Below are 22,402 nucleotides of genomic sequence, written 5' to 3'. Positions count from 1 at the left end.
GTCCGGCCCTGATCCTCAAGTTCCTTTGTTTTTCCTTCAATTCAATCATAGACAACATTGACCTATGGTCCTCGAGTTGCCTACATATCGGTGGTATCTTCTCCTCTACGGCAACTGCTTTTTCCTTTGCTTCTTCAGCTGTCTTTCGGGTCAAAGTAGATTCCTGCAGCAATTTCTCAATAGTTTCTGTATTAGTATTCACCTTCTGTCCCAAAGTTATTAATGTTTGTAGTGTTTTGATCAATTTTAGTTGATGCTTCAGCTACTTGTTTAATTTTTCCAAAGATTCATTAGTTTTGCCTAATGCCAGAACTAAAACATCTTCAGGTGCCATTCCTTTTGACTTAAGTTGAACAGATGCTGCCCCTGGTGGTGCAGAAGGGCCAGATGCTGATGCTCTTCGCTGCTGCCACGATTTACCAGACCCTGTTGTTTTTTTCTTGAAGCAAGTCTATTTTTTCTTTTCCATCTGCCATAACACTTTAACTGGAGCCCAAGGTCGATCCCACGGCCAGAGTTTGTTTTGAAGTGGAAAATTCCCCTGGCCAGTTGTTGTAACAATTTCAAACTTCCTCTAGGGGGACACAGTAACAGTCAATACTTGTTGCATTAAAATAACTCTTTCTAGTCCCCCATTTAACAAAATAAGCAACAGTTTCAATTTCAGTTAGTTTTCTGTTACCTTAAAATCAGGAGAAACCAATCAGAAACAATGTATCTCTCTTGTAGAGTTAGCTGTCAAAAATTACATTGTCCATAAGCAGCGCGCTTCACAATGCAGCAATCTTATTGTCCATTGGCAGCCCGTTCCCAGGCTTTAAGCGGTGGACTTTTGTTTCCTTTCCTCTCTTTTTGCAGGAAAATTTACTTCTCCCTCCCCCCCCTCCTGCAACCAAGGGAGGGAGATCTTTTGTATTGATGTTAGGATTACAGTCCTTTTCAGTCGACTTTCCAGGTCTTAGCTTAGAAGGTCTTTGCTTTGATCTGTTCATAAGAAGCGGGAGGCGGACTTCCTGTTTAAACCTTCCCGCTTCGGTGCCAAATTAAACCTTTGTTTCCCTTATTTTCAGATCTTCAGATTTTACCTACTCACAGGTAGTTGTTTTGATGGCCAAATTGTCACAGGAAAAAAGTCAGCGCTCTCCGGCAACAGCTGTGCGGCTTCGCTCCACGGAAGAAACAGTTGGTTCTTAGCACCACGCCGCTCACCCCATTCGCTCCAAAGCCCGTAGTCGGGTTCCCTTGTAAATTAGGGGGGCGCTGAAGGTGCCCGCCGAGTCCCACGGTCACAGGTTTCACCCGCCTGTGATTTTTAGAGGGGTCCCCACTTCGCCGCAGCGGAAAGACCAAATTTCCACAAAGCTTAATCCCTCAAAGTTAGAGGGAATCCACCATTCCCGATGGCGCCAACCCCGGAAGTCGAGTCTTCTCTTCTCATGAGGTGGCCAAAGTATTGCAGCCTCAGCTTCACGATTTGTCCTTCCAATGAGCACTCAGGGCTGATTTCCTTAAGAATGGATGCGTTTGTATAGACATGCAAATTTTTTAATGAATACAGAATATTAATTTTTTTAAAAAAGGTTGCAATCAACTTAACATATGCAATACACTCGCTTCGCTCTAATGCCTTCTGAATTAACTTGCACTCTAAGACAAAGGGATACACTCCTGCTAAATGCACACTTGCTGATTACAGGCACATACTTGGGAGAAACAAGAACTAGCCTTGCGCAGAAAAAGAAGCATCCCCTCTACTTCTCTTCCCTTCTCCCCTCGCCCCCACCCAAGGGCCAGGCCCATGCTTGCTCCCCTAAACCCTAACCTAACCAGGGACCCAGCTGAGGAGAGCTGCACTGAGGCGCATTTGTGAGAGCCTCCCTCTGAATCTTCCCGGGAGCAGGAGGACTGTATAGATTTGGACCAGTGGTTTGCAGAGGAACATAGTTCAGAAGGCAGAAGATGGGAAATACTGGATGGGGAACAGCTTGCAGAAGAAATGGTTGATCTTTGCCTTAATTTGTAACTCAATGCCTTGAAGATCCAATAGCAATTCTTTTTAAATGCTGATAATGCTTTTATTGTAGCTTTTTTATTATTATTTCTGTACCGCCTTGCTAACCAAATATTTATATATATATGAAAAGCAAATCTTGGATTGAGAAGATAATGGTTTATAAAGAAAAGGTTTTTTTTAAAAAAAAAAATTGTTTGTCTCTGTTCTAAAGAATGGCCAAGAATGATGGGAGTTGTAGTTCAAAAACTCAAGGGTGGAAAATCTCACGTTTCTTAGAACTTATGGGCGTTGTTTCCCAACATCTGAGGTACCCCATTTCCCTAAAGCAGACAGATGCTGCTCCAGAAGACAAGGGCAGCCCATCATTTTGGCATTGAAGGGTGGAGGTCAAAACTCAACAGATTCATCACACACCTTGAGCATTCCAGATTCACACTCTCCCCGTTTATCTAGCAACAACTTGCAACTTCTTTTCTACATTCAGTATATGTGACCTTCATTAATTTAATACATATATATGTGTATACAAATTTAAATACCAACACCAAAACATCAAACGGATTCCATGCATTTAAAATTGATTTACGCCTTTATGAGTTCCTTGATGTGAGGTAAAGAGTGAAACTTGAGTGGAACACTGCATACATTGATATGGCTTTTCACCTGGGTGAATTCGCTCATGAATATTAAGGTCTCCACACTGTCTGAAGCTCTTTCAACACTCCATACATTTAAATGGTTTCTGCCCTGTATGAGTTTGTTGATGTATTCTAAGGTATCTACTTTGACTGAAGCTCTTTCCACATTCAATACATTTAAACGGTTTCTCCCCTGTGTGAGTTCGTTGATGTATTTTAAGGGAACCACTACTACTAAAGCTCTTTCCACATTCAATGCATTTAAACGGTTTCTCCCCTGTGTGAGTTCGTTGATGTATTTTAAGGGGAGCACTACTACTAAAGCTCTTTCCACATTTAATGCATTTAAACGGTTTCTCCCCAGTGTGAGTTCGTTGATGTCTTCTAATGTCTCCACTACGACTAAAGCTCTTTCCACATTCAATGCATTTAAATGGTTTCTCCCCCGTGTGAGTTCGTTGATGTGTTCTAAGGGCTCCACTACAACGGAAGCTCTTTCCACATTCCACACATTCAAATGGTTTCTCCCCTGTGTGAGTTCGCTGATGTGTTCTAAGGGCTCCACTACAACTGAAGTTCTTAGCACATTCAATGCAATTAAATGGTTTCTCCCCGGTGTGAGTTCGTTGATGTGTTCTAAGGGCTCCACTACAACTGAAGTTCTTTCCACATTCAATACATTCAAATGGTTTCTCCCCTGTGTGAGTTCGTTGATGTCTTCTAAGGGCTCCAGCATGACTGAAGCTCTTTCCACATTCAATACATTTATATGGTTTCTCCCCTGTGTGAGTTCGTTGATGTATTCTAAGGTCTCCACTATGACTGAAGCTCTTTCCACATTCAATGCATTCAAATGGTTTCTCCCCTGTGTGAGTTCGTTGATGTATTCTAAGGTTTCGACTTTCACTGTAGCTCTTTCCACATTCAAAACATTCAAACGGTTTCACCCCTGTGTGAGTTCGTTGATGTCTTCTAAGGTCTCCACTACGACTGAAGCTCTTTCCACATTCAATGCATTCAAATGGTTTCTCCCCTGTGTGAGTTCGTTGATGTGTTCTAAGGGTTCCACTAGAACCCAAGCTCTTTCCACATTCAATGCATTCAAATGGTATCTCCCCTGTGTGAGTTCGTTGATGTATTCTAAGGTCTCCAATACGACTGAAGCTCTTTCCACATTCAATGCATTCAAATGGTTTCTCTCCCGTGTGAGTTCGTTGATGTGTTCTAAAGGCTCCACTATGATTGAAGCTCTTTCCACATTCAGTGCATTCAAATGGTTTCTCCCCTGTGTGAATTCGTTGATGTGTTCTAAGGTTTCCACTATGACTGAAACTGTTTCCACATTCAATGCATTTAAATGGTTTCTCCCCTGTGTGAGTTCGCTGATGTGTTCTAAGGGCTCCACTACAACTGAAGTTCTTTCCACATTCAATGCAATTAAATGGTTTCTCCCCCGTGTGAGTTCGTTGATGTGTTCTAAGGTCTCCACTTTGACTGAAGCCCTTTCCACATTCAATGCATTCAAATGGTTTCTCCCCTGTGTGAGTTCGTTGATGTAGTCTAAGGTTTCGACTTTGACTGAAGATCTTTCCACACTCCATGCATTCAAACGGTTTTCCCCCCGTGTTAGTTCGTTGGTGTTTCCTCATTTTTCCAGTGACTAAAGCACATTCCACATTCCCTGCATTTAAATGGCTTCTCTGCTCTTCCCACTGATTTCACAGACCTCTCCGTAGAATCCTGACCATCATCTTCCTCACCTGTTTGGGGCAGGGAGAGAATCCTGTTAGACTTTTAGGAAAGACAATAAATGAACTAAGCACATGTCAATTCCCATGTGCACCTTCTCTTATTTTAACACCCTCTCCATTGTCCACTGTCTCCATGTTCCAAATTTTTAGGAATGCCGATGAGATAATGGCAAGAGAAACCCATGATCACTCCATTCACAATGAAGTAAGCACCATCATTTTATAGTAGATATCTATAGTGGAACTGGCTTATAAGACACATCTCTGTCTTTTTCTTTTTCCTTTTTTTTCATAATCATATTTATTAAAATTTCCAATAATAACAGAATAGAAAAAAGATAAAAGATAAAAAAAGAAAGAAAAAGAAAAAGAAATTTAAACCCTTATTTTCATAGCCTTCTTTCTGGGACTCCCTCCCTCCCCTCCCGACTGTATTCCCCTTTCCCTAAGTTGGTTCCACAAGCTCTCTTTCCCAATTTTAATCTAATATGTTGTACCCATTAGCCAATTTAAATATATACAATCTCAGCATCACTCTTCATCTTTAACAAACTAGAAAAAAGATTTTCACCCCAAGATCTGCTCCCCTTTCCTTCCACGAATTCCCCTTTTTTTTAGAAAAAACATGTTAGATCAAAATATCAAAGTTATATAAAGAAATAAAAGATAATAGATATAGAAAGGTTCATAAAGTTGGTTACATAGCCTTTAAATTCTAAATTTCCCCCTCCCTTCCCCAGTTTAAATTCCCCATGTCCATCAGTCTGTATGTAATCAGCCTGGAGATCTCAAGTCCACAGCCAAATTTTTCTCCATCTTGCCGGTTTTCTTTAAGTTTATTTGTTTTAATGATGTTTGACTTCAATTTATCCAGTCTAATAGAGGCCTTTAATTTTCCTTGATCATTGTTGCTCCTCCCATTGTTCTTTCCGTGTCGTAGCTGGTCCTTTGTTCTTTTGTTCTTACTGTCTCAGGTTTCTTGTCTTGTTCAGCTGCTAAAACATTCTTATTCCAAGATCTAGTATCTCTACAGAGGTTTGTTGATCAGGAACTAAAACTTACATCCAGTTCCTTCCTTGTTTCAATAGAACATTCTATTGTAATGTAGTCACCTCTGTAGACAAAATAGTGTTTCGGTTTTGCAGCTTTCCCAGAAGATAAGACCTGTACACATCCCAGAGTAGTTTTCCACATACGCCACTTGTAATGTCCCGGAACCCCTCTAGGGGGATTGCAATAACTTTGTATCCTCTAATCCAAAAGTCAAATTGTTGTTTCTTTTTCCCCCCGACAGTTTATGTCCATATTATATCAAATTGTAACAAAATTAACCAGCAAGATACTTGTAACAATGTCCTCTTTATATTCTCGAGATTTGACAGCTACTTTGACAGCTGTCAAATTCTCCGTCTCTCTTCGCCAGGTTCTCCGAATCGCCCTGGTTCCCGGGGGGGGGGTTGCCTTTTCCCTCTCACCCTCCACTTTTCTCCTCCAGCACAATTCTTGTAGTTTTCCATCGTGGAATTAATAATTTTTGTCAGCAATAAACTTCTAGATCGATCTTGGTTTCCCAGTCCTTGTTTTGGCATGTTTACAATCAGGGGGGGGGACTGACTTCCTTTTTAGATCACCCCCGCTCGTACCGAATCCAAAAAAATTCTTTTTTTCCCTCCTTTTATACCCATTTGCCAATTACTCACGGGTTGTTGTTAAATGTCCGAATTTCCTTTGGAAGAAGCCAGCGCTCTCCGTCGAATGGCATGCGGCTGCGCTCGGCAGGGGAAGCGGAGGACTCACAGCACCACGCCGCTCCCCGGCACCCGATCTGTAGCCTTTAAAAAGGCTCCTTCACGAGCCGGGAGGGCGCTTGCGGTACCAGCCGAGTCACCATGTCCACGGGCTCCGTGCCCGTGGTTTTTAAGGGTCCCCGCGTCACCGGCGCGGTAGGACCCAGCCCCTGCCGAGCAGACTCCCTCCGGAGCTCGGAGGGAGTCCGCCATTCGGTGATGGCGCCAACCCGGAAGCTGTCTTTTTCTTTTTGAAGTGAAGAAATGATCTCATGCTCCAATAGAAGTCTCTCCTACGAGTAAGAAGTAAAACTGAAGTGCTCTTATGCCACATGTAACTGTAAAACTATTGCAATTTATTAGAACCTAAGCAGAGCCTGCTGCATCGGGCAAAGACCCACCTAGTCAAGCATCCTGTTTTCACAGTGGCCAAGCAGATGCCTGTGGGAAACCAGCAAGCAAGATTTCAGCCCAAGAGCCCTCTGCCCTCCTGTGCTTTCCAGAAACTAGTATTAAGAAGCATTATTGCCTAGGACTGCGATGGCAGAGCACAGAAATCCGCTTAATCCGTTTTTTAAAGATATCCAAGTTGCTGGCCATCACTGTCTCTTGTGGGATGGAAGTCCATAGATTAACTATGCTTCTGCTTATTCATCTTTTGCAGTCCTTAAAGGCTCATAAATGTATTATGGCTTACGTTTTTGTGAGCTGCAGTCTGACAATGTGGAATCTTGACTAGGAAAGCAGGTGCCACTATAAACCTGTGAGTCTTTTTGTCGGGTTTTTGTACTTATTTTGTACTTAAGACTTAATCTGCAAAGGACTGCTTTGAATACATGGGTGGCCCTTGAATAAAGAAGAACAAGGCACCTTGCTTGCATCTGGATCCCCTGGGAGAGGCAGTGGATCCAGGGATTGTGAATGAACAAGACTTCTGCCTTCCGTGCGGTGGGAGTGGGTGGGTTAAAAGTGGGGGAGAGACCTCCCCCTCCTGTCCTTTTGGGAAATAGGAGCTTTTGCCGTGAGTAAGCAACTTAGATGGCAAGTTCTCAAGAGAAGCACTTTGGAGCACTGCTTGCTCATGCTATCTGTATGTGCATGTGTGTCTTTGGACCTAGAAGACAACATACACTAGTGGTCAAAATTGTGGAAACCTTGGAGAAGGTGTTTTTCTGGGGTTTGATGGCTCATAATTCCCCCCCTTTTTGGGAGTAATACCATAAAACTATATATCAACGGAAAGATACAGTGGTTAAGAACTTTGCTTCAGAATGAAAACAGAAATTGTGCTCTGGCGGCACGGCGGCAGCAGGAAGCCCCATTAGCTAAAGTGGTGCTTCAGGTTAAGAACAGTTTCAGGTTAAGAACAGACCACTGTAATTTAAAGTACCACTGTAATTTAAAGTAGAATGTAATACAACAACTTTTAGGAAGGATTGCAACATAAATAAGCAGGACATTTGTCAGTGTGTTATGTGATTGCAATCAAGTTGGTTGGGGATTTTTTTGTTCTTTCAGTTAGTGAACTTGTAAAATGTAATAAAATACAATAAATGTTACAAAGAGTTGACTTTGTGATTGTGGGCTTCCAGGCTGGATCGTGGAGGAAATGGCAGCGCCCAGGGCTTTGTCTGAGTAAGACCGAGCCCTTAGGGGGATTTCAGGCCACCGAGGAGAGGTTTAGGGGCAAACCCCCCCCCACCTGCACAAAACTCTGCAGAAGAGTGGGGCTGCAACGGGGTCCAGCTGAGCCCCAGGTCTCCCGTCAAACCGGCTCCCGCAGTTGCATCAGCAGCGGGTGGGGGAGGGGAAGACGGTCGAGGCGGGCTGTCGGCTCCAACGCACACCTGAATAACCAAAGCCTAAAAGCCGCCCTCTGAAGTGACAGATCTTCTGTTATAAGGTAAAAGAAAAAGAAGCTTTTGGAGAGGAATTTAAAAATTTGGACTTAAATTCAATTTGAACTTCAAAGTGAGAAGTATTAAAAATGGAAGCCGTACTTCTGCTATTCAGGGGAGAACCCTGCAGAGACGTTTTGTGAATAAGATGGAATGAGATGAAAGCCCCCAAAAATCTACATTTCAGCCTCTGAGTGAAAGCAAATGTATTTTTTTTTTTATAATATTTTTTATTAATTTTACAAGGGTTTTTATAACAAACAAACACAAAAAGGAATACAAACAAACAAATAAATATACTTTCATAATATCTTTTCACAAACTTCTTTCCTCGGACTTCCCCATACCTCCCCTTTCTGCATCCTCCTGTCCAAATTTTATAGCAACTTATAAATGTTTTTTCCGACTCTAATTCATCATAATCCTTTCTTAATCTAATCTTATATTACTGCAACCCTTTCTCTCTGTAGAATCTCGACATTCTAAACTTCATCAAGTTTATAATAGTCCTTAAGGTAAATCTTAAATTTCTTCCAGTCTTCTTCCACAATCTCCTTTCCCTGGTCCCGAATTCTGCTCGTCATTTCCGCCAATGTCATATAGTCAATCACTTTCATCTGCCATTCTTCCACGGTGGGTAGATCTTGTGTCTTCCAATACTTTGCGATCAGTATTCTTGCTGCTGTTGTTGCATACATAAAGAAAGTTCTATCCTTTTTTAGCACCGATTGGCCGACAATGCCCAAGAGAAAGGCCTCTGGTTTCTTAAGAAAGGTATATTTAAATACCTTTTTCATTTCATTATATATCATCTCCCAGAAGACCTTAATCTTCGGGCACGTCCACCAAAGATGGTAAAAAGTACCTTCAGTTTCCTTACATTTCCAACATTTATTGTCAGGCAAATGGTAAATTTTTGCTAGCTTAACTGGGGTCATGTACCACCTATAAACCATTTTCATAACATTTTCCTTTAAGGCACTACATGCCGTAAATTTAATTCCGGTGTTCCACAACCTTTCCCAGTCAGCAGACATTATATTATGACCAATGTCCTGTGCCCATTTAATCATAGCTGATTTAACTGTTTCATCTTGTGTATTCCATTTTAACAGCAAGTTATACATTCTTGACAAATTCTTAGTATTGGGTTCTAGCAATTCTGTCTCGAGTTTTGATTTTTCCACCTGGAAGCCAATTTTCCTGTCTTGTTTAAAAACCTCCGTTATTTGGTAATAGTGGAGCCAATCTTGTACTTTGGGTTTTAGTTTTTCATGGCTCTTTAATTTCAGTCTCTCTCCATCCTGTTCTAAAATCTCGCAATACTTTGGCCATCCGACCTCCATATTGAGTTTCTTGTGAGCCTTCGCCTCTAAAGGTGACAACCATCTAGGGGTTTTGTTTTCCAACAAATCTTTGTATCTCATCCAAACATTGAACAACGCTTTCCTTACAATGTGATTTTTAAAGGCACTATGCACTTTAACTTTATCATACCATAAATATGCATGCCAACCAAATGCATTATTGAAACCTTCTAAATCCAAGATATCTGTATTCTCGAGGAGCATCCACTCTTTCAGCCAGCAGAATGCTGCTGCTTCATAGTACAATTTTAAGTCCGGCAGGGCAAATCCCCCTCTTTCTTTTGCATCTGTTAATATTTTATATTTTATTCTGGGCTTTTTGCCCTGCCAGACAAATTTCGCAATATCCTTCTGCCACCTCTTGAAACAGTCCATCTTGTCAATAATCTGCAAAGTTTGAAACAAAAATAACATTCTAGACAATACATTCATCTTAATTACTGCAATTCGGCCTAACATTGATAATCTCAAATTTGACCATATATCTAAATCTTTTTTAATTTCTGTCCAGCATTTTTCATAGTTGTCCTTATACAAATTCAGATTTTTAGATGTTAAATTAACCCCTAGGTATTTCACCTTCTTAGTCACCGTCAAACCCGTCTCTTCTTGAAACTTATTCTTCTCTATATCTGTCAAGTTTTTCCCTAAGACTTTAGTTTTTTGTTTATTCAATTTAAATCCAGCTACCTGGCCGAATTGTTGAATTATCTCCAACACCTTTTTCGTACTAGTGTATGGCTCTTGTAAAGTCAAAACTAGGTCATCTGCAAAAGCCCTTAACTTGTAGTGTTTTGCTCCGACCTGTACACCTTTAACCTGCTGGTCATTTCTAATCATATTCAGCAACACCTCCAGAACAGAGATAAAAAGCAATGGGGAAATTGGGCATCCCTGACGTGTTCCTTTTTCTATCTTAAGTTCCTCCGTTATTACATTATTTACAATCAACTTAGCTCTTTGTTCTGAATATATCGCATCCATACCATTCTCAAATCCTTGGCCTACCCCCATCCCATGAAGATTCTTTTTCATAAAACTCCAAGAGATATTGTCAAAGGCTTTCTCCGCGTCCACGAATATCAAAACTGCTTTAGTATTTATATTCACCTCCAACTTTTCCAATATGTCTATTATATTCCTAACATTGTCTGAGAGGTGTCTCTTTGGGAGAAAGCCTGCTTGGTCTCTGTGAATCTTTTCCATCAGTACTCTTTTAAATCTTTTTGCTAAAATGTCTGCAAAAATTTTGTAATCCACATTAAGTAACGAAATTGGGCGGTAGTTCTTCAATTGAGTCTTTTCAGTCTCTGTCTTTGGTATGAGTGAAATATATGCTTCTTTCCACGATTCGGGTGCCTTTTTTCCCTCTAAGATCTCATTACAGACATCCTTTAACGGTTGAATCAGCCATTCCTTTAACGATTTATAGTATCTGGAAGTCAGTCCGTCTGGCCCTGGAGATTTGCCCAGTTGCATGTCCTGAATGGCACCCTCTATCTCTTGTTCTGATATTCTCTGGTTTAGAACCACCTTACTTTGAGGAGAGATTTTTTGTAATCCATGTTTATTGAGGAATTTATCTATGTCTTCTTCATTTTGTAATCCTTGAGAATAGAGTTTTTTAAAATAACTCACAAAGCAGTTTCTTATTTCATTTGGTTTAGATATAGTCCTTCCATCCACTTCTAGACTTGTAACTGTATTTAATTTCTGTCTTTTCTTAAGTTGCCATGCCAGAAGTTTGCCACATTTGTCTGCCGACTCAAATGACTTTTGTCTCATTTGCTTTATTTTCCACTCTATCTCTAGGTTCATTAATTCCATATATTGTGTTTGATACAATTTAATCTCCCTCAAAATCTCCTGGGACTTTGGTTTTGACCTTAATTTTCTCTCTCCTTCTTTTATCTTTTCCAGAATTTTTTCTCTTTTTTCCTTCTCCTTTCTCTTCTTTATTGAATTTTGTTGAATCAAAAACCCTCGCATCACAGCTTTACTTGCGTCCCAGCTCACTCTTCTTTCCACATCGGCCCTTAGATTGATTTCAAAATAGTCCTTTAAAGTTTTTTGGGCCTTCAAGTGGAACTCTCTATCTCGAAACAGGGTGTCATTCATTCTCCATCTGAACTGACCAGTTGTTGTAAGTTTCATTTCCATCTTCACCGCGTTATGGTCGGAGCAGGTTTTTGGGCAGATTTCTACCTTCTTAATCTTTGGGGCCATTCCACTAGTGATCCAAATTTGATCAATTCTGGTCCAGGTCATCTGTGCTTGGGAGAAGAAGGTTCCCTCTCTTTCAAGAGGGTTCCTTGTTCTCCAGATGTCTATTAAGTCCATGTTCTCAGTCATTTCAAAAAAAGTCTTAGGGAGTCTCCCTTCTTTAGTGAGTGTCAGTCTTTGTGTCTTGTCCATATTTGTAGAAACTACACCATTCATGTCTCCCATGATTATCATATTGTAATCCAAGTAGTCCATCAGAGTTTCATGAAGTTTTTTAAAGAATTCTGCTTTACCTTCATTTGGTGCGTAAATCCCCATTATCAAGAATTTTTCTCCTTGTACTTGTATCTCCACCGCTAGATATCTTCCTTCTTCATCTTTAAAAATCATTTTTGGAGCCCACTTCTCTTTTACATAGATCACAACTCCTCTTTTTTTCACTTTGTCCGATGAGATAAATTCTTGTCCCAATTTTTTATTCATAAGTAGTCTCCTGTGGGCTCTAGTTATGTGAGTTTCCTGTAAGCAAATCACGTCCAGTTGTTCTCTGTACAAAATGTGGAATACTTGTCGTCTCTTCAAAGGCATGTTCATCCCATTACAATTCCAACTAAGGAATTGCAGGGCCATCTTGTTATTTTTCTGGTATTCCTCCAACTGCTCCCAGTTGTTGTTCCTCCTCTGTTGGTGGTGGAAGGTTCTGTCCAAACGAGAGGTTCAAGATGTCTATTACACCCTTTTGCTCAGCAGTTGGGTCTACAGTTCCTTTCTGTAGGTCTTCTTGATTTTTATGCAGGAACCTGTCTTTATCCTGTGTCGTCTTTATTTTCACCTTCTTTCCCCTGTAGTCAAAGGACAGTCCCTGTGGGAATTCCCACCTAAAACGAATGTTGTTCTTCTTGAGCAAGTAGACCAAGTCCTTATAAGAAGCTCTCAAGTCCAAAATATGTTTGGGGATATCTTTAAAAATCTGTATCGGTGAGTTTCCAATTTGTAAGGCTTTTTCAAAATGCAGTCTTAGTATTTTATCTCTTTCCTCCTTCGATCTCAAGGTAATCAAGCAGTCTCTCGGTACCTTTCTATTTTGTCTTCTGCCCAGTCTGAAAGCCGTTGTAATTTGGATTTCGTCTTCCTCTAGATCTTCCCAGGCATCAGCAAACTCCTTCATTAAAAAATCCGTAAGATTGTCTCCTTCATCCTCTGGAATTAATCGTAATTTCAAATTCCTTTCTTTTCTTTGTAATTCCCACAGTGCCAGAGTTTCGTCGTGGTCATAGACCTTCCTGGCGATCGGTTCTGATTTTTCCTGGGTCTCTCCAGCAATAGTTCTGGCTTCCTCGGCAATTTGACGTGTGGCGGAGTTCTCTTGTGTGAGCTTGTTTATAGATTCTGTGTTCAAATCAAGTCTGGTTGTCAAGTCTGTCAATTTCTGTGAATTCTCTGTCAATTTCTTAGTATTCTCTGCCGTTTGCTTTGTTAAATTCTCCAGGGATTGGTTTATCTTGAGAAGGGCTTGCGATACTGCATCCATGGAGACTGCTGTACCTCTTTCTTGTCCTGTCGTCACTGTAGAAGTTGCTCCTGAAATCGAGCCTCTTTTCTTATGTTGCTGTAGCTGCTTTGTCTTTGCTCTCGTGGTTATCTCATCTGCTGGGCCACTCATATCCCAAGGTCGTTTCCCACAGGAGCCTTCACCAAAAGGAAAATTCCACTGTCCCAAAGCGTAGCAATTTTTAGTTTACCCTCTAGAGGGAGCAAATCAGAATGTCCGCAAACCGAAATAAAGAGTATTTATAAATCAAATTTATCAGGAGGCTTCTATATATCTATTGCAACACTTTCCCAGTAAATAGAGTCCCAGCCTTCCCTGATAAATTGTATCCAGAAAGTCCCAAAACTTTGTATCAAGTAGACAATAAAGCTTCCACTTTGTTACCTTCACAGGAATCTGAAGTCAGTTCAGTGTTCCTTTGTTTTTGAGCAGTTCGTACCAGGTTGGAGGCTGCAGAGAATTTCCTTTTCCTTTAAATTAGTCATGCAGCATGTAAAGTCACTTTTTCCTCCCCTCTGCCCTGCAAGCTAGAGGGAATGGTCAAAGTCCAAATGTCGGATTCAAGCAATTAAAAGCAATTTTCCCTTGCGGATGCAGCTTAATAACTTTCGTTGCTTTGATTGTCATGCAGTCGGGGGAAGGCAGACTTCCTTAATTTTTGCCTTTCCCGTTTTCAGCCTAGTTTCAGATAGTTTTAGCACGAATAGAGGTTCAGTCTTACTCACGGGTCTTTTTTGTCCAGATTGTTTAGGAAGGGAATCGACGCTCTCCACTAATGGCGACGCGGCTTCACTCTGCGGGCTGGGTAGCGATTCTCAGCACCGCGCTCCCCCGTTGTCGTTCCGGAGCCTTTAAAAAGGCTCTTTCTGCGGTAAAGGGGGGGCGCTTCGGGTGCCCACCGAATCTCCTTGTTCACAGGATCCGTTCCTGTGATTTTAGGGGTCCCCCGCTTGCCGAAGCGGGTCAGACCCGAACTCGCAGAGCCGTCCTCTCTCCGGAGCTCGGAGAGAGAGCAGCCATTAGCGCTGGCGCCGAACCGGAAGTCCGAAAGCAAATGTATTTTTAACCCTAAAATTCCTGCTTTGCTGAAAGAACAGGATTTGTAAATAGTTGCCTCTCAGTTTTGACAAGCTCTGCGATTTGAATATCCAACAACTTGGAAATTTTTGAGACATCCACCAAAGTCTGGCAGGATTAGACCCTGTGTAGCTGGAGGGGTGATAAAAAAGGAAAGTGGCCAACATATAGAGATTTGTTAATAGAAGAGGAGAAAGGTTTGAAATTTAAAAGTTATGAAAACTTGAAAGGTACTTTACAAAGTTGGTTGCATCACAGACAAATTAATGAGCAATTTAAAGAAGATAATAAAAGGGGGTTCAGCTATACTATCTCAAACTTTCAAAAGGAAATTGTGGAGGGAAATACCAAATTATTGAAGAGATCGTATAACATTTTGCTATATGGAGAGACTTTAGATGAGAAGGTAAAATCGGCCCAAATAAAATGGGCTCCGGATGTTGGGCTTAATATACAGTTGGAGGAATGGGAAAGTTTATGAAAACAAATGTAAAGTTTACAGATTGTATATCATTAAGAGAAAATTACAGTGGTACCTTGGGTTAAGTACTTAATTCATTCCAGCAGTCCATTCTTAACCTGAAACTGTTCTTAACCTGACGCACCACTTCAGCTAATGGGGCCTCCTGCTGCTGCTGCGCCGCCGGAGCACGATTTCTGTTCTCATCCTGAAGCAAAGTTCTTAACCTAAGGTACTATTTCTGGGTTAGCAGACTCTGTAACCAGAAGCATATGTAACCTGAGGTACCACTGTATTTGAAAATGATATATAGATGGTATATCACACTGGAAAAACTGGAAAAATTTATAAAACAGGATCCAAGATATGTTGGAGATGTAAAGAGAAAGATGGTACTTTTTTCATTTATGGTGGGAATGCAAGAAGGTTAAAGAATACTGGGAAATGATATATAATGAACTGAAAAAAAATGTTGAAAAAACCCTTTGTTTAAAAACCAGACTCTTTCCTGCTTCTAATTTTAGATCATGATACATGAGAGGGAAATTGGATATAGTTTATGTATGCGACAACAGCAACAAGAATTTTATTAGCACAAGTATGGAAAACAGAAAACGCCAACAAAGGAAGCAGTGCAAGCCAAGCTTATGGACTACGCGGAACTGGCTAAGCTGACAGAGAGAATACATGAGAGACACAACATCGATTTCAAAAAAAGAGTGGGAATCATTTATAAACTATAGAAAAAGACAGTATAAAGATATGGACTCTTTGGCAGGTTTTGACAACTATATAAGAAGCAAAATCAGCACAGTATAGAATTTGTTTAATAAATCAATACGGAAATATGGGAGAAGCCAAAGAGGAGGGAGGGGAGAAATACGGATATAGAAATTGTTCAATTAAGATTTGTGGAAATTTGTTGTTATAATTTGAAAATTCAATAAAAATATTTTTTAAAAAAATGTGTTTTGCTATTGCTATCAAGTTGGTTGAGGTTTTTTTCATGTAGTGAGCTTGTAAAACGTAATAAAATTAAATAAATGGCACAAAGAGCTGACTGGTCACCTAGAAAGGGATGTAAAATAGTACTATTAAGTGAACAAGGCTACAGTTCTGAAGATCTTAGAAGAAAAATTGGCAGGAACTTAACCAAAGGGGGCATTTCTAAATTTTGGAAGAGGTATAAGGAGACGCAGTCGCTACAAAATCAGACTGGGCTAAACCCATGTTAACTGGACAGCAGAACAATGGGACAGTGTTATTTGGAGTAACGAGACCAAAATCTCACTTGGTAGTGATGGCATGAAATACGTGAGGAGAATCGGAGAAGATTTACATCCTATTTACATTGCACCTTCCGTGAAACACCCAGTCAGTGCTATGATCTGGGGCTGTATGACAGCAAGAGGTGTGGACAGAATTTGTGTCATTAATGGGAAAGTAAATGCCCCAAAATACACAGCCCAGACCTTAACTCAATCAAAAATCTATGGAGCCGACTAAAGAAACTTGTTAGTCAGAAGCAACCCAGCAATAAAACCCAATTAATAAGGGAAATAATTTAATCTTAGTTTCACATTATTACAGCTGCAGAACTAAAAAGCTTACCTTACTCCATGGAAGGCTAAAGGTTACCCAGCTAAGTATTAACTGACAGGGTGAGAATTTTTGTATAACTCTTTTATTGTATGTGTTTCACGTTTCTTCTTTATGACTGCTGTTGTAATAAATAATCCTTCATAAAAGTTATTGCATTACGTTTTTCATTAAATATTTCCATTGATATATAATTTTATGGTATTACTCAAAAAAGGGGTGTTAGGAGCCATCAAACCTCAGAAATACACTTTTCCAAAAGGTTTCCACAATTTTGACCACTAGTGTACATATTTACATCACGTGATTACTTAAAGAGGGCATTTCTTTAAAATCAAAGGCCATTTCTACAAAATGGAAGACTTCTGAAGGCAGCCCTGTACAGTGGTACCCCGCAAGACGAACGCTTCGCAAGACGGAAAACCCGCTAGACGAAAGGGTTTTCCGTTTTGGAGGCGCTTCGCAAAACGAATTTCCCTATGGGCTTGCTTCGCAAGACGACAGCCCATAGGGAAATCTCCGGGACAGCGGGGAAGTGCAGCGCGTCTTCCCCACTGTCCTCGGACCTCCTCCGAAGACTGGCGGTGGGGCGGGGACACCTCCTCCCGCCGCTGCCGGGCTTCGGAAGGCTCCTCCAAAGCCGGGCGGTGGGGCGGGAACACCTCCACCCGCCGTCGGGCTTCGGAAGGCTCCTCCAAAGCCGGGCGGCGGGGCGGGAACACCTCCCGCCGCCGCCCGGCTTTGGAACGATGCTCCGAAGCCGGGCGGCGGGGCCGCGAAGCCTGGGCGCACTGATCTCAGCGCGCGCAGGCTTCGGCATGCTGGCAACTCTCCGCAAGCAGAGGGAGAGGTCCGCGAAGCCTGTCCAGGACAGCTTTTGAAGGCAGGGGGGGAGCAAAGACTTTCGCCCCCCGCCCGCCTTCAGAAGAGGTCCTGGACCTCTTCTGTAGGCTGGCGGGGGGCAAAAGTCTTTGCCCCCCCTGCCTGCCTTCCCAGGGGCTTTTAAATCGCCCCGGACAGCGGAGAAGTCCTCCGCTGTCCCGGGGCGATTTTAAAATGCCGCCCGCCAGCATTTTAAGATTGCCCCGGACAGCGGAGAAGTCCTCCGCTGTCCCGGGGTATTTTAAAATGCTGGGGGTGGGAAGAAAAGCCCTTGTCCCCCCCCCCAGCCTTCAGAAGAGGTCGGGGACAGACTGTCCCCGGACCTGGTCTGAAGGCGGTTTCCATAGGAACGCATTAATTGATTTTCAATGCATTCCTATGGGAAACCGTGCATCGCAAGACGAAAAACTTGCAAGACGAAGAGACTTGCAGAACGAATTAATTTCGTCTTGCGAGGCACCACTGTACAGGGAAGTGTTTTCAGTGTTTTTTATCTTGTTGGAAGTCTTACAGAGTGGCCGAGGAACCCAGTCAGGTGGGCAGGGTGCAAGTAATGATACTATATTATATTATTATTATTATTATTACTACTACTACTACTACTACTACTATTATTATTCCCTCCTTAGCCTGACCTGCTATGCATGCTAATCAGAGACTCTGTCCCAACCACCCGCTTGAGCACAACAGGGCTTCCTATTTTTACTGCTATCCTTTACATTTCTATACTGCCCTTCCTCCGAAGATCACAGGGCAGCTTACAATAGAAAATCAGAGTTGAACAGCACAGTAAGAAATAAAAACGACAACCGCCCCCTTACACAACCACAAATGCAGGTGTGAAGCCCATAGATTGTTTAATGAGCCCAATGTCTGGGAGAAGAGGAATGCTTTCACCTGGTGTCTAAAGAGAAGGAAGGAAGGAAGGAAGGAAGGAAGGAAGGAAGGAAGGAAGGCAGGCTCTACATTGAGGTTCACTTCCGAGGGTCTTCTGCCAGTTCCCTCCCTGCAAGAAGCGAGGTTACAGGGAACCAGGCAAAGGGCCTTCTCGGAGGTGGCGCCCTTCCTTCCAACTTCAAATAAATAAACAACTATCTGACTTTTAGAAGACATCTAGAGGCAGCCCTGTATTGGGATGCTTTTAGCGTTTGATGTTTTATTATGGTTTATCTATGTTGTAAGCCGCACTGGAAACCCAGCTAGATGGGCAGGTACTATTATTATTATTATTATTATTATTATTATTAACCTGCCCTGCAATGCCCAAGCCTCTCCCATTTCCCGCCTCCTTCCATGCAACTCCCTTTGCACCAGATCTGGGCAGGAAGAATCTTCTCTCTTTCCACAATGGAACCCCCCCCCCCCTTCAAGGCCCCATTAAAAAGACCAGCTCCCTTTTCTCCCTTCTCTTCTTCTCCCCGCCCGGCCTTGTGCAGGCCGCCTCTCCCCGTCCCGGGGCTTCTCATCCTGGACCCCCCACCCCTTGCCAAGCCCCTTCCCTCCTTCCCCGCCGCTGGCTTTGCACTCACCCGAAATCTGAGGGCGGCGGCAGATGCAGCGACCCTGGACAACGGGGGCGGGAATGGGAGCCCCCGCCTGGGAGGCAGGGAGTGACGCCGCTTAATGAGGAGGCTTAATTAGGAAGAAGCAGCCCCCTCCCCTCCGCCCTTTGCTTCCCTCCCTCCTTTTATCTCCGCTGGTCAAGCCGGAAGTCAGGTGACTCTAGCGAGGAAGGAGAAGTTTCTCCCCCCCCCCCAGCCTCTTTCCTTTCCTTTGATAACTGGGGGAAGGAAAACCTTGCAGGACCAGCCAATGGGGAGACGAGGGAGGGAAGCTGGGCTCCGAGTAGAGGGAACATCAGCTACTGTGGACCCCTTTCCTCTTGCAAGAACGTATTGTAATCAATAAACTCTTCACTGCCTCACCCATTTGGTTCAGATTGTATTTCGAGGAGTGATCAAGGGTCTCATGACCCACTTCTTACAATGTAGGAAGCAGCTTTCAGCAAAAAAAGCCTAATGACTCCTCTGGGTAAATGAATAAATTATTTTAATAAATATTTCAATGGAGAGCATATTTTACATTCTCATGTTCATGCAAACATGGTTCCACTCCAACCTCACTTAGTCCCCACTTCCACCTCAGCAAAGTGTTCTTTATACAGAAATCTCCTGAAAAGAAGCCTCTCTGTTTACATTATAGGGAGGGACCACTCTCTGCCTGGCTTATTGCACCTTCATAACACCCTGTGTCTTTTGCAGTGTCCTGTATTCTCCTCACAGACACACAGAAACAGGGAACAGTGACATGCAGCAGCAGCAGCAGCAGCAAGACAGACGCCCTGTCAAAGAATACCTCCCATTCCACCACTCCCATGAATCTTTTTTTTTTGGGGGGGGAACCATGTACTTTAGATGCCTGCCAAATGTACACTAAGGATGTGAAAGCAATATTCTTCACAGGAAATACTGAAAAAGTGGAAGGCAGTTTCAATTTGTAAGAAGAGAGGGGAAGTTTTTTGCTTTGCTTTCAGTCGTGACAAACAAAGCGATAAATTTAAAAAGCAACCCTTATTTTCAGTGCTTTCTTTTTAAAGCAAATATGGTGCCGGTAATCACCATGAAATTGTTACAGTAAGTGTCATATTTTGAACAGTTTGGGAGAAAGAGGTTCTGGTACCTTGACTATGTCTCTCTAAACGTCCTGATAACATCTCTCTAAACGTCTTGCTTTTTTCATACTATATCCATAGTTCCCTCAACCATTCCTCATAGGGCTTGGTTTCCAGACCCTTGGTCAGTTTAACTCCAACTCCCATTAGCCCCTACTGGCGTGGCCAATGGCTTGCATGGTTTGCTCTTGCGCAACTGTCAGTTTGGAAGCTTCCGCTGCTTTTCAGATCAAGGGCTAGATTCCCTCCTGGATCGCCTTCCAGAGGCCACATGCCAGGGCTGGGCAGGGTGAGAGAGGCAAAGGTGGGTCAAACAAGGTGTTGTGTATTGAGTCAAAGGATTTTATATCTGTATTATTATTGTCTGTATTTGCATTAGGGTAAAGTAACTGCCTTTTGGTTCCAGAGGGTACAGGTACTATTGGTTCATTTAAGCTGCTGTATTTGGATCCTCTGTCTTATTGGTTCCCTCCAAAAGGCAGGACTGTGATTGCCTGATATTGTTCCCTCCAAAATGTATCCTTTCTTGCTAGTTCCCTGTCCCTATAAATGTAGCTTTCCTCTCCCCAGTCTTTAGTCTTGTTGCTTTAATAAAGAAGTGTTACTAGAGAACTGTCTCCAGCATGTTATATCAAGAGAGCTGAAATCACAAACCCCACGTCACAACACAAGGAGCGCAACTTTTGCCTTTCTAGAGAAAGTTATATCTGATACACACACAACTATCTGCCTTCTACCAAAGAGGGAGGAGGCATTGTCAAGAGTTGAAAGGTACATCCCAGCTGGCTAAGGGGTGAAGCAGAGCCATGGATTCAGAGCAGTGAATTCAGAGGACCACAGACCACATGTGCATTTGGCCCCCTGAATCTGAGGTTCTCCACCCTTGGCACATTAACATCATGTGCAAACACATTAACATCATTTGCAAACCAGGTAAGTGCAAAGAGTGCTGTTTCAACCCAACCGTGGTGTATATTTAATCAGGAATCAGTTGCGGCAGCAGACATGCAGCTTCACACCTCTATACCTGACTTGGCATCAGAGATGAGGTTGGCAGCCAAGATTTAGAAAGCTGAGGCATCTCTGTCCTTCAAGGGGACTATAACAATTTAAACAGTCATGGCTTCCCCCAAAGAATTCTGGGAGCTGTAGTTTGTTAAGGTTGCTTTAATTTGTGGAGTGGGCTGTGAGGTGTTTTTGCTTTTTGCAAATATACCTCTTCAGCAGTGTCTTCCAAATACATTTCTGTTCCAAGCAAGCAATCAGAATTCATTTCCCATCCTCTTGCTTCTGTCGCGTCAGTTCCAAAGCATTCTTAATTCCAAGGCCTACCTGGGCTGAAGAAGACAAGGCCTTGAGAACGATTCTGGTCAAGATGGCCGTCCAGCAGTGGACCACCTGCTTCTCAAACCCAAATATATCTCCATGCGGTGGGTGACTTTTAACTCGTCCCCGCCCATCAGAATTAATGACAAAAAATATGATTTATGTGATCTTTGAATCAAGTACATTTACAGGCAAAAGCGGGCTGTGGGGGGCAGGGGTTGATTCTAGGATTATGTCTCCAGGCTCCACCTAGCAATGGTTGGATCTTTGCCTTCATTTGTAACTCAATGCCTTGAACATCCACTAGCATTTCTTTTTAAATGCTGATAATGCTTTTATTGTAGCTTTTTTATTATTTCTGTACCCCCTTGCTAACAAAGTATTTTTATACACATGAAAAGCAAATCTTGGATTGAGAAGATAATGGTTTGTAAAGTAAAAAAAAATGGTGTGTGTTTTTTTTTTTAAATTATGTTTGTATCTGTTCTGAAATTTGGTTTTAATGTACCGTTTTTCAATATATTTGGGTTTGTTTATAAAGCAGAAGTGACCAGCTGCTCCTGGAAGCTAAAAATGAGTTCTGTATCAACAAAAGTTTTACCTAAAATTATTCATGATGACAAGTTGTAAGAAACATGAGATTTTAAACCCCTGAGCTTTTGAAATACAACTCCCATCAACCTTGGTTGTACGGGCTGAGGCTTATAAGAGTCGTTGCCCAACATGTGAGCAACCCCATGTTGGATATCCCTGCTCTATACTTTATTGTTATTTATTTCATTTCTATACTGCTTTACATTTTTAAGAAAAACCTCAAAGCGGTTTACAGAATATTAAATCAATAAAACATAAATAAAACCATTTGAAAAGAGTGAAATACAGTGGTGCCTTGGGTTAAGAACTTAATTGGTTCTGGAGGTCCATTCTTAACCTGAAACTGTTCTTAACTTGAGGTACCACTTTAGCTAATGGGGCCTCCCGCTGCCGCCGTGCAATTTCCGTTCTCATCCTGAGGTAAAGTTTTCAACCTGAGGTACTACCTCCAGGGTAGTGGAGTTTGTAACCTGAAGTGTTTGTCACCCGAGGTGTTTTTATCCCAACTTACTACTATTTACAGTATACTGTCAAAGCAATATTTATTTATTTTTAAATAATGT

The 22,402-nt window shown here is 42.1% G+C and overlaps 1 protein-coding gene and 1 long non-coding RNA gene across 2 annotated transcripts in view; one reads left to right on the top strand and one right to left on the bottom strand.

Moving 5' to 3' along the window:
* LOC309525556 overlaps positions 1-21,566 on the top strand; it is a 29,437-nt gene extending 7,871 nt beyond the window's left edge. Inside the window, exon 2 of the long non-coding RNA XR_014216415.1 lies at positions 21,111-21,566. This is a non-coding gene — a long non-coding RNA (uncharacterized lncRNA). The remainder of the gene's footprint in view (positions 1-21,110) is intronic.
* LOC309527516 (uncharacterized protein) lies at positions 1,255-3,996 on the bottom strand (the record flags this gene model as incomplete). The annotated part of the gene is made up of 3 exons (XM_082214342.1): positions 1,255-1,507; positions 2,653-3,888; positions 3,980-3,996. 2 exons carry the CDS (start codon positions 3,994-3,996, stop codon positions 2,730-2,732), a joined length of 1,176 nt encoding a protein of 391 aa, XP_082070468.1. The 3' UTR covers positions 1,255-1,507; positions 2,653-2,729.
* Positions 21,567-22,402: the final 836 nt, after the last annotated feature.

Source organism: Podarcis vaucheri (genome assembly GCF_965113315.1).
Source record: "Podarcis vaucheri genome assembly, chromosome: 2".
In the NCBI taxonomy this organism is placed as follows: domain Eukaryota; kingdom Metazoa; phylum Chordata; class Lepidosauria; order Squamata; family Lacertidae; genus Podarcis; species Podarcis vaucheri.
The sequence above is the reverse complement of the archived record's forward strand: the minus strand, read 5'-3'. Positions and strand labels throughout refer to the sequence as shown.